The sequence below is a fragment of the Sander lucioperca genome, chromosome 4, assembly GCF_008315115.2.
Source record: "Sander lucioperca isolate FBNREF2018 chromosome 4, SLUC_FBN_1.2, whole genome shotgun sequence".
Taxonomy (NCBI): Eukaryota; Metazoa; Chordata; class Actinopteri; order Perciformes; family Percidae; genus Sander; species Sander lucioperca.
The window spans coordinates 7,254,743-7,270,229 of record NC_050176.1 but is presented as its reverse complement, the minus strand read 5'-3'; the positions used below and the strand labels follow the sequence as shown (position 1 = coordinate 7,270,229).

Genomic DNA, 15,487 nt, shown 5'->3' with positions numbered 1-15,487 from the left:
ACACAATTACCCTATTTCTGATGACCTTATTCTGAGTAATGAATGTTTTCATAGGTTTCCCTATAAAAAAAGAACATTTAAAACTCAAGCTGTCTGTTAATTGCAATAGCAATGAAAAATCTATTGTGGAGAATGAATGAAAGGCTATTTAAAGGACACTTGGTCAAATCATGTGTTTAAAAGAAATTGTGTTTTGTCATGTAAGCTGGAAAGTTGTAGTCCTTGTTTTATGGTTCTAATTATGTTGGCATTGTGGATGCTTTCCAGTCTTAATTCAGTCTTAGTTACTTCTCTGAATGATACACTGTATTTTACTAATGTTAAAAAAGGAAAACCAGTACATTTGTTTTACTTTCAACAGCAAAACTCACCACAAACAAACAATACCACTATACCTGTCTCACGTGAACACAGCCCACATGCGTATATAAAGCCTTGACCCTCAGAACGTGTAGCTAGTAACAGGAGACACATAAACTTTCAGCTTGCATTTCTTGGAAGAATAAGACTTGAGATGCTAGATTTTTCAAGAATGCTGGAGTTCTCTGATTGCGGAAACATGAATTCAGTCTTGATGCGCACATCAACAGACCAAGACATGGGCTCTATGGCAGGAGGCAGAAGCAGGCCAAGGTCTTACTCCTATTACAGTCTAGAGGACAGTAAGAACTATGGCGTGCAGACACAGACAGAGGAAACCTTTCTAAGACCTCGCTCCAGGTATTTTTCACGTTCAACTTGCATGTGCTGTTTTTTTAATCCAAATTATTTTGCTGATCAGACAGGCAGGCATGGTTATTATAGTTATGTGGATTTGTGTTTTAATGTTGTAGCAAAATTGGATAAAAGACAGACCATGCCCAACACAAAAAAGACTAAAAAGAGGCATAATTATTAGGCTACATAATTATTCCTAAATCAACTGCTCCCCAGGTCCTTTTACAGTATTGAGACGTCAGAGCTTGACCTCGATTTTGACGTGGAGAACTTTACAAGGTCCAGTCCATTGAGGCAGAGGGCGAGCTCCCTACACCAGTATCAAGGGAACAAAAAGGAAAAGAAAGAAGGGAATGTGGCTGGTGTTCGAATCACCTCTAAGAAGTGCAAGTCTAAACCAAACAAGCACTCATCAACAAGAGAGCCTAATGGTATTGAAATTATGTTTTTTTATAATAGCATGTATTCTACTCCAAAGGTCTATTCACATTGTTTAGGAAAATAAAAAATGATATGTATGTATGCATACTTTGCTCAGGCAGTAAAGGCAATCTCAAGTCAGTGTCCATGATGACCATCTCTGAGTCGGACAACTGGGAAATTTGCTCCAGCTCGGGGATGAAGTATGGCCAGTTTGTAGACTGGGAGAAGATTGACCCTGAAGCTGCAAAAAGATACCAGCAGATCCTGCAGAGTGATCACCAGCAGCTGAAAACTATGGGCCGAGAGGGATTCTGGGCCATGCCCCATACACTAAGGGCCAAAGCATACTATCACATCATCCACAGCATCAATTCCAGGTAACAATTGTCACATTAAATTTTATGTGTACAAGTTCGTTATTACAAGCATATTATGCAGTTACGATTGTCACATTAAATTTTATGTGTACAAGTTCATTATTACAAGCATATTATGCATTTGTACCACTTTTGTAAAATGAGTTTGTAATTGAAATCCACCTAGGCAAATGATCTGAATATGCATTGATTTTGTATCTGAATAGGTCCGTCACTCCAGACAGAGATGTCCATAATGAACTAGCCAAGAAGATCTTTGGAGAACAGAAAATTAGCACCCATCCAGTCCCAGAGTACATGGAGGCAGGAGAAATACCCAGGTACTTCTGTGGGATAATATATATATATATATATATAGTTATTACCTAAAAAAACATGTTATAGACCTATATGAACCTTAAACTAGCAAAAGAACAAACCAGAAAAGCCCTCATCTTTTTTAAGCATTTATTTGATTAATTTAATATTGAGATAGTGGTCAGAAGTAATTAGTGAGGATTGATGATTAAAAATCCGATGAACAAAATGCAACAGCAATGCTTTAAAGGTGCAGTAAGTGATGTTAAGCCAATACAGTTTTTGTCAAATGCAGTCAATATCTCCTCACGGTCACCTAGCTTTCTATTTTCTGTGTGCGCTGAAAACAAATCTGGTGTTAATACACAGCCCTGGCTGTACATGTTGTACTTTTACATAAAAGTCTCACCAAGTGGAGCTTTAAAAGGTGTATTGTTGCTTGTTCTTCTCTTATGCAGATACTGTCTCAACAAAGCAGGCCTGAACTCCGTTAAAAAGATCCTCCTTTGCCTTGGCAAATGCTTCCCAGAAATGAACTTCTGCCCCATCCTGCCTGCATTGGTCTCCCTCATCCTCCACTTTAGTGAGGATGAAGCTGAGTGTTTCTACAGTGTGTGCCGACTTATCTGCTACAAGGACCCCAACAAGCGTTACATCGACCAGACCTTTCTCACCTACCGGGCTTCCTGCATGACCTTTGGAGACCTTGCTAATAGGTGTTGCCGAGGCATTCGTAAACTGATTGCCAGCTCTCACCAGAACCTCTTTGAGTTTTACTCTGACTGGATCATGTGGATATTCGCTGACCTTCCGTTCACATATGCTATCAGAGTGCTGGATGTCTACATATTGGAGGGCTACAAGGTCCTCTACAGGTTTGTTGCTGCTGCATCTTCACATCTAAACAAAATCCTTAAACCACCTAATAACATAACTATTACTTCGGAAATGATTTCACGATCATTTTTTGTATAGGGTGGCTTTGGCTTTGCTCAGCCTCTACAAAGTATCTGTGTCATCTCGAGTGGCAGACGTGGAGGACTTCAGAACCGATATGAAAAGGTTTGTGCAGAGTGTAGCTCGCCACTGTACCGCTGAGAACCTTCTGGAGAGGGCCTTCATGATTCCGATTGCCACACGGCGAGAGCTCAACCTCCTGTTCAATGCCAATAAGGACTCCCTTATGCAAAAAGGTGTCAGCACACACCAGAAGAGGTAAGTTAATGCAGACATTGATACAGAACAGCCAGTGAAAGGCATATTTGTAAGAAACCTAGAAATAAAATAAAAATAATCTGTTTATAAATGCTTATAATTCATTATGTTTTGTAAAGGACTGAAATCAATGCTCACATTTGTCTTATTATTACCTTATTCGTATTCTTATCATAGCTATTTTTATGTTCCTAAAGGCAGTCGGTTGAGACGGTGGACTTTACCAACTTCACCTCCAGTGTTGTGACAGGGACTGAGATGAGAGTCGTCTGGGCCTGGATACCTGAGCGCTTTGCCCTTTTTAGCCCCATTAGGCTGTTTAATACAGCTGAACACGGAAGAAGCCTTGCTTCGTAAGTTACCTTTGTTCAATACTTGAACACCATTGAGAAACTGCGAGAACTAATGAGGTGTGGCTTCACAGGCATGAATTATGACTAGAAGTGGATCTTTCATATTTGTATTTAAAAGCCTTCATATCTTTCTGTCTGTTAAAGCGAGGTCATTATCGATCAATAACTGCTGAACACCATGTGCCAGCAGTGAAAAAAAGAATCCCAGGCCTACTCACATAACAGAAAGGGGTGTGTTTTCACTATCAACATGTTTGCTTTGCATGCGAAAGTCAAGTGACTCACATTTCAGTGGTGGCAAACACTGTTTACAGGGTTCAAAATGAACTTTTTCGTCCATCAGCCAAATGGCTAGTGAATGTTCAAACTTTCCAGCCACTCAATAGCTCGCCATTGTTGTTTGTGCTGGTGAATGAAGCAAGTCTACCAGACACTTATTTTACTAGTATTTGGCTGGTAAATGGTGCTATTTTTGAACCCTTACGGTTTAAGAAGAACGGTAGAAAATGACCAACTAGTTCCTAACTGAGTGTTTAATTGTCTTTTATTTTGTAACATATGGTTAAAAAAAGCATTGCTCCATATGGAAAGTAATTATTTCTGAAATATAAAGTAGGGTGCTATGGAAAGACGACTTGGAAAGATATTTTAATAGTTAAAGTTGTGATCATGTTTTGCTTTTGACCCTTCCAGCTCCTTTTAATAAGATACAAAATGTTCTATTAATAAACAGTGCAGGTAGGTATTGTAGTATATTCATTTACGGGCTATGTTTAGTCATCAGTGACACTGCCTGGTTGCATATATGGCAGTTTATGGGATATTATAAAACATCACATGTTTTTTTTCTCTTATATAGATTATATTCACATGTGGAGGGACACGAACCAGCGGTCTTGATGATCAAAACTGTGGATGAAGAGGTAATATTAGAACACATAATGAATATTGGGATACATTGGATAATTTTGCTGCATATGCTTTTCTTTTTTTATTTAACCCCATGTCTTGATGCCAATAATGAAAATAATTAGTTTATGGAATACATGTTGTATTATACTGAAATATTAGTATTTCTCATTTCTCAGGTCTTTGGTGCCTTTCTGTCAACAGATGTGATAGAAAGAAGAAAGCATGAGTCTGAGGGACTTACATATTTTGGAACTGGGGAATGTTTTGTTTTCATGGTGAGACACATTCCTTTCTCCTTATAGAATTCATCTCTGACATGTCATATAAGGTTTTCTGTAACATGCTTCAAGTCGGATTTTGTGTCAACTTCATATAGACAACGTTTATTATCGTTCGTCAAACAAGAAACATGCTTACTCTTTCAGCTTCGTCCCAGCATGGAGCGCTACCAGCAGGCCATGGTCAACATAATGACCAGAAGAGCTTCCCCTCAGCAAGTTCAAGACAGCAGCTGTGACTGCTCCCTGAACACCACCACCACAATTCTGACCTGTCCTACTGGAATCCCCCAGGACCCCAGCTACCTGACGGTCCCCTTCACTGCCCCATCAGAGGAACCCATGACTGCCAAAGAGCCAAAGAGACCCAAGGAACCTGAAGCCTCCATGTTCATAGCAGGCAGTGACAGTCAGCTCATAATCGGTATGCCAGTTGAACATATTGTTAGGTCTTTAGCAAAATGTCAACAGTGAACAGTGTGTATGTAGTGCTGATGTATGTATCCTCTCTTAGGTGGGGATGGAGGTCACGCACTCTGCCTACAGGAAGACCTAGAGGGGGGATACTCGGAGCCTTGTGACACATTCAAGAGCATCCCACTCTACAAGGGACATTTCAAGATCCAGGCCCTGGAGGTGTGGGGCATCCAGAACTCTATTTCCTTTGCAGCATTGTAACTTTGAATCTTTTGGTAAACACTGAAGCAGAGGTTCATGATGCTATTTCATTGGGCTTGATTTATATGTAAATTTCAAATATTTATTTTGTGAAATGCACATGAGTGAGATTTTACTTGAATTGTTGTCTACATGTCATGCCAAGTTTATTTGTATAGCGATTTATATCACATACATTGTCTTACTGGACTTTACAAGCCCACATAAACAAGGGTTCCTATATCAGGAAAGTTCTCTAAAAGCATAGGGAAAATATCCACACACAAAACAAACCCTATGCATCTTATCATGGAAGGGCGAATGTTATCACTCCATTGAAAGGGTGCAGTAGTTATCAGCCTCATAGATATGGATCAGAAGGGGTCTGCCACACCTACTAGTAGGTTCAAAAGGCCGTTATCATCTATTCGTAGGGTATACCATGGCCAAAGCCAGCTATGAGGTCATCAAGGTCTGGACATCGATAATTATTTCGCCCAAAAAACATTGTCAATCTCTGCATCTGAATGATGAGCTGTTGGTGCGGGAGAGGCCGGGCCACACCGCCTACCTGGGCAGCATGTGTGCGCTGTCCACTGATGGTATGCCACTAGCGGTACAGCGACATAAGCTGATCTCTGGAGTGATGCAGAGAGGCAAAGTCCTTATTTCATAAAAAAGTATGTATGGTAGTGAACGGCGAGAGACAAATAATAATAAAACAATGTTTTGATCCCATGTGAATTCAGCCATTAATTACACATGATGTTTATCAGTTTAAAAGATAATTTAGCAAGTGAAGAAAGTCACAGTTTGTCGTAGTACCACTTAGTTTCGTGTTAAACTCCTCAGTGAACTACATATCTCGTCTTGCACAATACGTTACCTTGCTTGCTGCTCGGCTTTCTCGCTAGATAGCTAGCTTAGCTATGTTCCACAACCCAACGTAACGTTATCTTACCTGATGTGTTTCATCCAGTGTCATTTTTAAGCTAGTAAGCAAAAGAACGAGCAAGACCTGTTGCTCATGTGAGCAATGTTACATCCCGGTTACATTTTAACGTGAATTAAAGTCTTATACTTCAACAGTTTTATTACAAAATGAGACTTTTTTGACATGCAAAATTATCTTTTAAATTGACAAACATCATATGTGTAATTCATCTCCCAATTCTAACGTGATCAAATAATTATTTGTCTCTCGCCATTTACTACCGTACATATTTTTTTCCAAAATAAGGTCCCATGGTGGTCCACCAGAAGGGGAAGGACTTCACCTTTCTATGCAAATCAGTACAATGGCATAAACCGATCCCCTGGCGGCTTATGCCGCTCACAACAGTGGCATATGCCGATCCATGGAGCTAGCCTTTGTTATCACCTTATGCTGTTTAATCACCTTATGTATGCAGATGATTTGGTAATCATCATAGTGCTGGGTTACAACAACTTTTGATGGTTTGTTCTCAGTATGGTGTGGATTTCGCTATCAAATATAATGCAAATAAGAGCAATATTATGATTGTTAGAAGTAAAGAAGACAGGAAATTAGTATTTCCTGATTTCTTTTTATCTGGTAATGCCCTTAAAGTGTGTGATGATATTAAATATCTTGGCCATCATATTGTTAATGATTTATCAGATGATAACGACATCAACAGATAGTATCACAAGATGTATGCTCAGGCTAATGTGCTTGTACGTAAATTTGGCATGTGTTCTGCTAATGTTAAGGTAGCTTTATTCAAAGCATTCTGTAACCCTCCTATATACTGCCCACTTGTGACTGAATGTAGTGTATAATGATGGTATGTGACTGCTTCTAAAACAACCAAGATGGTGTAGTGCTAGTCAAATGTTTGTTAGTGGTGGTGTGCCTACCTGTTCTACCTTAATAAGAAACCTTATTTATCGATACATGTGTAGAATGTCTGTCTCAGAAAACAGAATTATACAAGCTTCAGCCCACATTGATTTTAGCTCTGTCAGGTATGCATCTAGACTGTGCAGACATTGGTGCTCCTGTTTGTATATTACAGGTGAAGGTTGTTGACCTTTTATTAATTTATATGAATTGTACTGTATATTTATTGCTATATGTTTGTAAATATTGTCATTTTTAATGTACTATGGACCTTCCATTTGTGTCCTGAATAAAGTTATTATTATATATATTATCCTAGCCACTGTAGCCTTAGTCTGACAAATCAATAACAGAAATTTTGAGCCAACTGACCAAATAAAGAAATGAATAAGTTTTTCTCCTCTGTTCTGTTGCCACAGTAAGTTATGTGTGATGCCTTTGAAATGGCAGGAAAGTAATATTAGAGTTTGCCTTAGCTAACATAGAGTATCTTTGCTAAAATGGCTATAACATTAGCCACCGTAGCCAGTCTGATTAATCCATAAAAAAGATTTAGAACCAACAACTTTGGCGCAAACTAAAACTACTTATTATTTTTGGCACATTTAATAGTAGAACGTGATCACACACTAGCCTACATCTCATATATAAAACTCTATGTTGCGGAACATTAACCAGTATGTATGGCATATTATTTAATATTCACCATAAATAGGCTATTTTGAATATGTAAAGGTTTGTGGCTAGCCTGGTGGACACCAGACCCTTCTCAGTTGTAACTGAGCAAATCTCAAATTTGCCGGAAGTTCGTCAGGGTTTACCCAGGCTAGTTTGTGGCATAAAACACAGGCTATATGGGGCATAAGCTCAACTAACAACAGCCGTTTTAGCTAAGGCTAGCTCTAATATTAATGTGGGTACATCGGCAAGGATAAATGAAATTTAATTTACTGTTTGTCACTGGCAGTGGCCTACCAGCACCTTCGTTAGGAAACTCAATTTGCCATTGGAACACAAGCAACATACCACTCTGGGGATCGGCAAATGCCTTTGTTGTGAGTGGTTCTCAGCAAAAGTAGACAGTGAAAATGATCTGTTGACAGTCATATTGACATCATATCACCAACATTACATAACTGACACCTTTCACTATAGTTTTAATTTCTATATTCTGTATCTCTGGAATAGGCTATGTCACAAACAAAAGATTTCTTTATTATTACAAATGAGCACATACTTTCTGACCTTTCGGACAAAGAGAAGAATAGCACAGAAAGAACATGATGTATGCAGGAAACACACACACACACACACACACACACACACACACACACACACACACACACACACATACACACACAGGTAGGCTAGTGAATGGCCTGCAGTTACTTGTGATTTTCAACCTAACCTTTTGCTGTGTTAGACAATCTGTTGGTACCCTTCTTGGATGTCTGCCTAGTTCTACATGTTTTTTTCTTATTATTTCGCAGTTTATCTTGAAACACACTTAATCTTGTAAACATATTGTACAGTAGGCCATACAGTAGGTGCCACCTCATAGACTAGGCTTGGTGGATGATGGGGTCCTGATCCTACCTACCAAAAATAAATGAGCGACCCATTTTGGGTCTTAGATTTATGAGACATTTGCTGCGTTCTAGTGCTGTTGGAACTATTATAAGTGGTAAGGGGCACATCCAGTGACTGTAAAAAGATCGTTTTGTGATAACAAACAAAAATATATAACGTTAGTGCGGATTAAAGAAAAGAACAACAACAAAAAATACCAGTTGGTCCGGTCTCAGTTGTAAAGTCAGTGAGACGTTAACGTTAGGATAGGCTTAATTTTCTAGATACATTTGAATAAAACAATTACGCTGTACATAATGCGTACTATGTTCTCATCTTTCCAATAACACAGCACAAAGCAGGTAATATTACGTGGCGCATGAATAGTAAAATGAAATAGTAATCAATAACACCTATTGAACGTTAACTTCCAAACTTACGTGGGGTATTTGAAGGTATCGTTCAAGGGAACGGGCATCAACTCCACAATGCTACAGTTTGTTTAGCAAGCTGCAGCGACTAGCTATCTTTACATGTGAAGTGGGTTAAATGTAAAACGTTGCGGACAAAAGATGTGACAACCTTCGGTTAAAAGGATCATTAGAGAGGTGGGACTCAATATTATACGCCTTGCGTAATCTTATTCGCCTTTGTTATGCTAGCTCACGCGACAACAACGTTAGCTTCAGCTAAATTAGCTAACGCTACCTGCTCTTTTTGTGTGCATGGGTGTACCAGATTAAACAAATATCCGCCCTCAAATTGTTATGACTTAGTTTGCGTTAACCATGCAAAGGTTGGGGTTTCTTTGTCATGACACGGTGTCATGCTCAATTCAAAACATTGCGTAGTTACCCTGCCTAGTTACAGATGTTAAACACATAAGAACATATGGTGTTTCTGAATCAGCACTGTCTACGGTCCAAATTGAGGTTCCTTCTGTTTGCTAGCTCAAGTATCTCCTATTACATTTTCATCGTTTAGCTAGCATTTTTTCGTGATTCCCTCCATTCTCCTCTTTCGTTACTCAAATGAGTACGTTAACACGTTGCTAATGTGTAGCTTGGTGCAGCTTAAAAGTAATCATTTTAAATAGCTAAGCTAAATAACATTAGCTGTTTGGTGGATCACATAAATAGTAACCCTATCCATCTCAACAGGCGAAGGTGCTATACAAATACCAAACAATTGGCCTTTGTTATTGCTTAACCCTGCTTCAGACATGCTGGGTATCTGGTAAGAAGGTCAGAGGAATACTTTTGCATCTCTTCATACCTGGTTAAATCTCCGGGAAATATATCATTAACACGCCATACTGTAGCTAAATAAATAAAACATAATAACATAAATAAAACATGTAAAACAGAAAACGTCTGGCTGGCTGAGAGCATGAGAGAACAGCTGGATAGTGCTTCATATGCTCCTCTGTGGTGTCCTCATTATCCAGCACACCGCATTTCTGGATGTCAGCTTGCAGTAAGAATATGATAGTCTTATATTCTGGAACGCAAAGCTATGTATGAATCATAATAATAATAATTAGAATCTCACTACTTGACCTAAATAATTGAACCCGGCCATACAAAACATGCTGTGGTGTAACATTACCTTGTTAAAATAGTCTTAAACATTTGGTTTCTCTTGCTTTCATCATTGTCATGCATTGTACACAGTTACATCATGACACCAGTACTTTGGGTCCTTGGACATAAATGTGTGATCTGTGAAAAATAAAATTTGACATGGCTGAGTTTAGTAAAATGTCTTGCTCAGTGTGTGTCACAATAAAATAAAAAATAAATCTAAGGGATCCATGTCAAGATTGTTTGTTTATGGTAGAAAAAGAATTGCTATTGGCCAGTATATCATTATTAGGGCTGCAACTAATGATTATTTTCATAGTCGATTAATCTGTTGATTATTTTCTCGATTAATCGATTAGTTGTTTGGTCTATAAAATGTCAGAAAATGGTGAAAAATGTGGATCAGTGTTCCCCAAACGCCCAAGATGATGTCCTCAAATGTCTTGTTTTGTCCACAACTCAAAGATATTCAGTTTACTGTCACAGAGGAGAGAAGAAACTAGAAAATATTCACATTTAACAAGCTGGAATCAAAGAATTTTTACTTTTGTCTTTAAAAAAATTACTCAAACCGACTAATCGATTATCAAAATAGTTGGCGATTAATTTAAAAATTGACAACTAATCGATTAATCGTTGCAGCTCTAATCATTATCACATTTTTTAAACTCCAAAACCAGTTTCAGCTTCAAAACTCCAGTGTCGGTCAGGCTATATTATGTATTATTAATCACCGCTCTACAATACTGATGTAATTGTGTCTTTTTATGTAAATAGGCTGCAGTCATGGGCCCAGACACTGCATCTGTCCCTAAAACAGCATCTTCAGAGGAAAGTAAGTGCTAATGCGTCTATGTATTTTCATTGTTTTTTTTTTGGTCATCACTCAAGTTACAAAAACAGTTATCTGTTACACAACTGATGCTCAGTACTAGATTTTATACCCAATTTCAATACCTAATATATAAGGAGTAAATCTCATCAGTGCCAATTAGCATGCAGCATGCTTCTACCAAGATCTAATAATGTTTGTGATTGGCTGTTACACATTGTAGAGACACGCAGGAAAAACTCTGTTACGCACAGAGACTGGGCTCATGTAGTAGGAGCTAAAAAATAACGAAAGGAATTTGTGTCTTAATGTGTAATCTTGTAATTTATTTTTGTTAAGTAAAATTGGTTTTGAAAAAAGTATCGTTTAGGAACTGGTATCAAAGTAATGGTATTGGTATCAGTACCGGTATCGACATTTTTTGAACGATACCCAGCCCTGCGACTTTGAGTTTATGAAAAGCGCTATATACATTCAATTTATTATTATTATTATTATTATTATTATTATTATTATTATTATTATTATTATTAACGTAAACTCTGTAGATTTGTCCAGAGTGATCAGAAAGGGCAAATGGCAACGCTCTGCTATGCATGGCAACGGTCTGTTAAGCCCAGTTCAGACCAAAGATTTGCGACAAAACGAGTTGAAACTTGCAACTTCTTGCAGCGTTGTAAAACCTGCCAGTTCACACCAATGCGACGAGACGAGGCGGTGTATCGTCTCCATGACAACGCCTCGTTGTACTTCCGTTCTAAATTCCGGCTTGTAGGCTTTTTTATGGCTGGATAAATCATTTGTTTCGTATAAATATAAATGTGGATAACGTTATACATATTATATACGTGATATTGAGATGCTTGCTACAGTTGCATTTTTAGTGATGAATCGGCGAAAACACGTTTTGTTTCTCTGATTCACGGCTTTGTTCTAACGCCGCTAGGCGCTCCCTCTCTTCAGTCGCTCTCTATCTCGCTTGACCATATAACGTTTCAAATATGTTTATTGTGAAACATTTTCATTCAACAAAGGAGTTTGCATGGCATTAGTTTCTTTAAGAATAATCATAACAACAAAAAACAGTAACAGACATCATACAAATAGTAACAGAAACAGTGACAGACATTATACAAATTATAAATATATATATATAAAAAAAAAATCCAACATAGCTTACCACCCCCTCCCTTTAACTCCTCTCAGGATCCCTTTCTTCAGTTACCCAGCCCTCCCACCCCAGGAGTGTATGCTTACTCATGTCTTTAAAGCCTTCTCTGCTTGACCATATAACGTTACCGTGCTTTCGGGCGGTCGTTGAGGCTCCGTCTAAAACTCTGCCATTTCGACCAGCTGTTTGTAACATAAAAACAAAATGGATTATGGCTCATTTTATTTCTATAGTTTATAGCTGACTTTACCAGCTGACTTCTCTATCGGCTGTTGAAAGAGATGACGCCCCTACGTTCTAAAACCAGCCTCTGCGACTCGACAAGCTGAGTCGCAGCGAAACCATCAGCTGGCTTGAGTCGGGCCGGTTTAGACCGCTGCAACTTTTCCCTGCGATGTTCTAAAACGGCTTTGTGTTGTCGCGATTCTTCGGACCATACTTTGCAACTGTCTGTTATAAAGAATTAGCAGACCACAGAATGCCGTCGTATTCAACCAAGCCGAGTAATAACCACCGATAAAAGGTAGTCATTGTAGTCTGCTGAGATTTTATTCAATCAGAGGATATTCTTTGATGTAATTGTTCCTCAGGTCCCCGAGAAGTCGCTGAGAAGGTAATCTCAGAATCAGATTCCAATGATGCTTCAACCGCCACTGAGCCCGAGAACTCCAACCAGCCAGAGGGCAACATATCAGACAAGTGTTACCCTTGCTCCATCTGTGGCAAGGTATTCGACAGACCATCAAAGCTAGAGAGGCATAAACCTGTACACACGAGGAAGCCTAAAACTCTTTATCAGTGTCAGCATTGTGATAAGAGTTTCACACAACAAGAGAAGCTGATCCGACACCAGAATTGCCACAATAGGACAAACAAGCACCCCTGTCCTGACTGTGGGAAAGTGTTCAACAGGCCTTCAAAGTTAGAGAGACACAAGCGCACCCACTCAAAGAAACCAAAGGTGCCTCATCAGTGTTCATACTGCATGAAGACATTCAGTAAACTTAACAAACTTGTCCGGCACAAGCGAATGCACACCGGGGAAAAGCCTTTCACCTGCTCGGTCTGTGGAAAAGGATTCTCTGAGTCCGGTCACTGCAAAGCACACGAAAAGACGCACGAGGAGCAGCCAGAAAAACCTCACTGCTGCGCGGACTGTGGGATGTGTTTCTTCAAGGCCTCAGAACTCCGTCGGCACTTCCGCTCCCACACGGGAGAGAAACCTTTCAGATGCACCCTGTGTGAGAGCTGCTTCTCCCGCTCAGAAGGGCTTAAAAGACACATGAGAAGCCACACAGGGGAAAGACCATACAAATGCATTATCTGCGCAAAAGGGTTTTATTCTCGTCAGGATTTGAATATTCATGGGTTGACCCACTCAGGAGAGAAACCACATCTTTGCCCCGTGTGTGGTAAAGGCTTCTCACAGCTGGGCAACATGAAAGAACATGAACAAAACGTTCATATTAAGTCAGAGAAATATATTTGCAACGAGTGCGGGGCAACCTTCACACGGTACAAGTCACTGACAAAACATCAGCGGACACACACAGGAGAAAGACCCTATCTGTGCCTCACCTGTGGTCGCAGGTTTTCATGGAGCCATTCTCTTAGCAGACACCGGAGGACACACACACACAGACAGATGTCTATGGACACATCCAAAGACATATTAGGTTTTGAAGGACCCTCTGAGAATCCTAGCAGTTGAAAACAAGGGAAATCCTTATCGAAGGACATTTCATCTTCAAGCTATCTTCTTGGAGCCACAGTCAAGCTAAAATTAACTCATTTGTAGTCATTTTTTAGTGTGTCGAGAGAAACGTTTTGAAGCTTTGTGACGATTCACCTTGCTGCTTGATTTTTTTTATTTGTCCACACAATATCAGTTAGACATTCTCAGTACAGGCCTCCAGATTAACTTTTTTATCTCAATATTTTTATTGATCTAAGTTGTGTTCTGTTAATTGGGTAGCGATATATGTGGCTATTAAGGTACACTGCTGTATCTGGGGAAGCACAATTTACTTTATCATAAATTTGGACTAGCCTTCAGATAGTGTGGAAGAATATCTCATATCATGGAATAAATTCCTGTTTGTTATTAACCAAAAGATGTGTCACAACCAAAGAAAAGTTACCCTGCCAGAAGCCTGAAACTCTTATTTGACATGCAACCAAACTGATATTAGATACAATATTGACCAAGTCTCTGCAACTGTATGAATAATGGAGATGTCAGACTTAAGTCTTGACTAAATCTGACAAAATATCTAATAGTGATGAACTTAATCTGCTACCTCACTAACAGAACGATAGAAGGCACACAAACATTAACCAACACAAGATTTGTGCATGGTTCAGTCCACACCAGTAGCTCACTGATTTTCTTAACTTGTACTTTCTTTTTTAAGTTTGTTCAAAATTTAAATAACAAATGCCAAAAATAAAACAATTTGTGTACTCTGTATATCATATTATTTTTTATTGTTATAATTAAACCTTTACAGAAGTGCAGTAGCAGTTTCCCTCTGGTATGAGCTGTGTAAAATAAAAGTGAAGATATAACGTCAGTATTACATGTTGCACCTTTAATATGTATCACATATATATTGTGTAGTTATGTAATACATTGATTTTCTTTGTGATGCTATCTACATACATGGTTGCTTACTGTCTGATAACTACATTGTGCTGTAGTTCACTGCATATTAACAACACAATGGGCCCACTACATTCTTAAATACATATTCAATTGATGTGCTCAAATGTATTTTTAGTTGTGCTCACAAAGATGTGAATTGAACCTTGAGCTACATAAGTCTCCCTAAGCTATTTTATAGAAAATATAGTAATCAATAAACAGCTTCATATAACAGCAATTCAATTAGAGCATTTTTTTTTTTTATTATTGTGTATGACGTCTGTTTTTGTGTCCAAACAATTCTGCTGAATGTTGCCTACTTGTAAAACCATAGTTGCCTGTAAGTTTTTTATGTCAGGTCTCAGATTAAATAGTAGATCCATCTCTACCAATAGCAAAGAAATTAGAAGAATTAAAAATGTGTCTTAGACACAATAGTTGTTATTGCTCTTATTGTTATTATGCTATTATATTTCCCAGTGGTACAACTATTTGTCTTTAAGTTTGTATGTGCACTACTTTGAAGAAATAACGTTAACATTTCCAAGAGCACCTGAAGTATGGCAGCGAGGATGTTTCACCAATAGGCATGGTG

General features: G+C 38.7%; 2 protein-coding genes across 4 annotated transcripts; both read left to right on the top strand.

Annotated features, from left to right (window-relative positions):
- The first annotated feature begins 467 nt into the window (after positions 1-467).
- LOC116043068 (TBC1 domain family member 24-like) lies at positions 468-5,786 on the top strand. Of its 3 annotated transcripts, none has more exons than XM_036000345.1 (11): positions 468-720; positions 997-1,148; positions 1,256-1,517; positions 1,724-1,837; positions 2,273-2,689; positions 2,790-3,029; positions 3,227-3,382; positions 4,242-4,305; positions 4,471-4,569; positions 4,720-4,996; positions 5,087-5,786. In XM_036000345.1, the coding sequence occupies exons 1-11, from the start codon at positions 515-517 to the stop codon at positions 5,248-5,250; spliced, it is 2,151 nt and encodes a 716-aa protein (XP_035856238.1). In that variant the 5' UTR covers positions 468-514; the 3' UTR covers positions 5,251-5,786. The 3 variants fall into 3 exon arrangements, with proteins under 3 accessions (XP_035856238.1, XP_031145440.1, XP_031145438.1); XM_031289580.2 differs by having other exon boundaries at positions 934-1,148; positions 1,265-1,517; XM_031289578.2 differs by having other exon boundaries at positions 934-1,148.
- Positions 5,787-9,111: 3,325 nt separating this feature from the next.
- Positions 9,112-15,053, top strand: LOC116042965 (zinc finger protein 239-like). The gene is made up of 4 exons (XM_036000434.1): positions 9,112-9,270; positions 11,023-11,080; positions 12,839-13,763; positions 15,029-15,053. The coding sequence occupies exons 2-4, from the start codon at positions 11,032-11,034 to the stop codon at positions 15,051-15,053; spliced, it is 999 nt and encodes a 332-aa protein (XP_035856327.1). The 5' UTR covers positions 9,112-9,270; positions 11,023-11,031.
- Positions 15,054-15,487: the final 434 nt, after the last annotated feature.

Excerpts from the sequence above, each read along its gene's own strand:
- LOC116043068 (XM_031289578.2), top strand. The coding sequence starts at position 515 with ATGCTAGATTTTTCAAGAATGCTGGAGTTCTCTGATTGCGGAAACATG. Across the intron at positions 721-933 it reads TTTCTAAGACCTCGCTCCAG|GTCCTTTTACAGTATTGAGA; the intron begins GTATTTTTCACG and ends ACTGCTCCCCAG. Across the intron at positions 1,149-1,255 it reads ATCAACAAGAGAGCCTAATG|GCAGTAAAGGCAATCTCAAG; the intron begins GTATTGAAATTA and ends TACTTTGCTCAG.
- LOC116042965 (XM_036000434.1), top strand. The coding sequence starts at position 11,032 with ATGGGCCCAGACACTGCATCTGTCCCTAAAACAGCATCTTCAGAGGAA. Across the intron at positions 11,081-12,838 it reads AACAGCATCTTCAGAGGAAA|GTCCCCGAGAAGTCGCTGAG; the intron begins GTAAGTGCTAAT and ends ATTGTTCCTCAG. Across the intron at positions 13,764-15,028 it reads TGCGGGGCAACCTTCACACG|TTGTGCTCACAAAGATGTGA; the intron begins GTACAAGTCACT and ends ATGTATTTTTAG.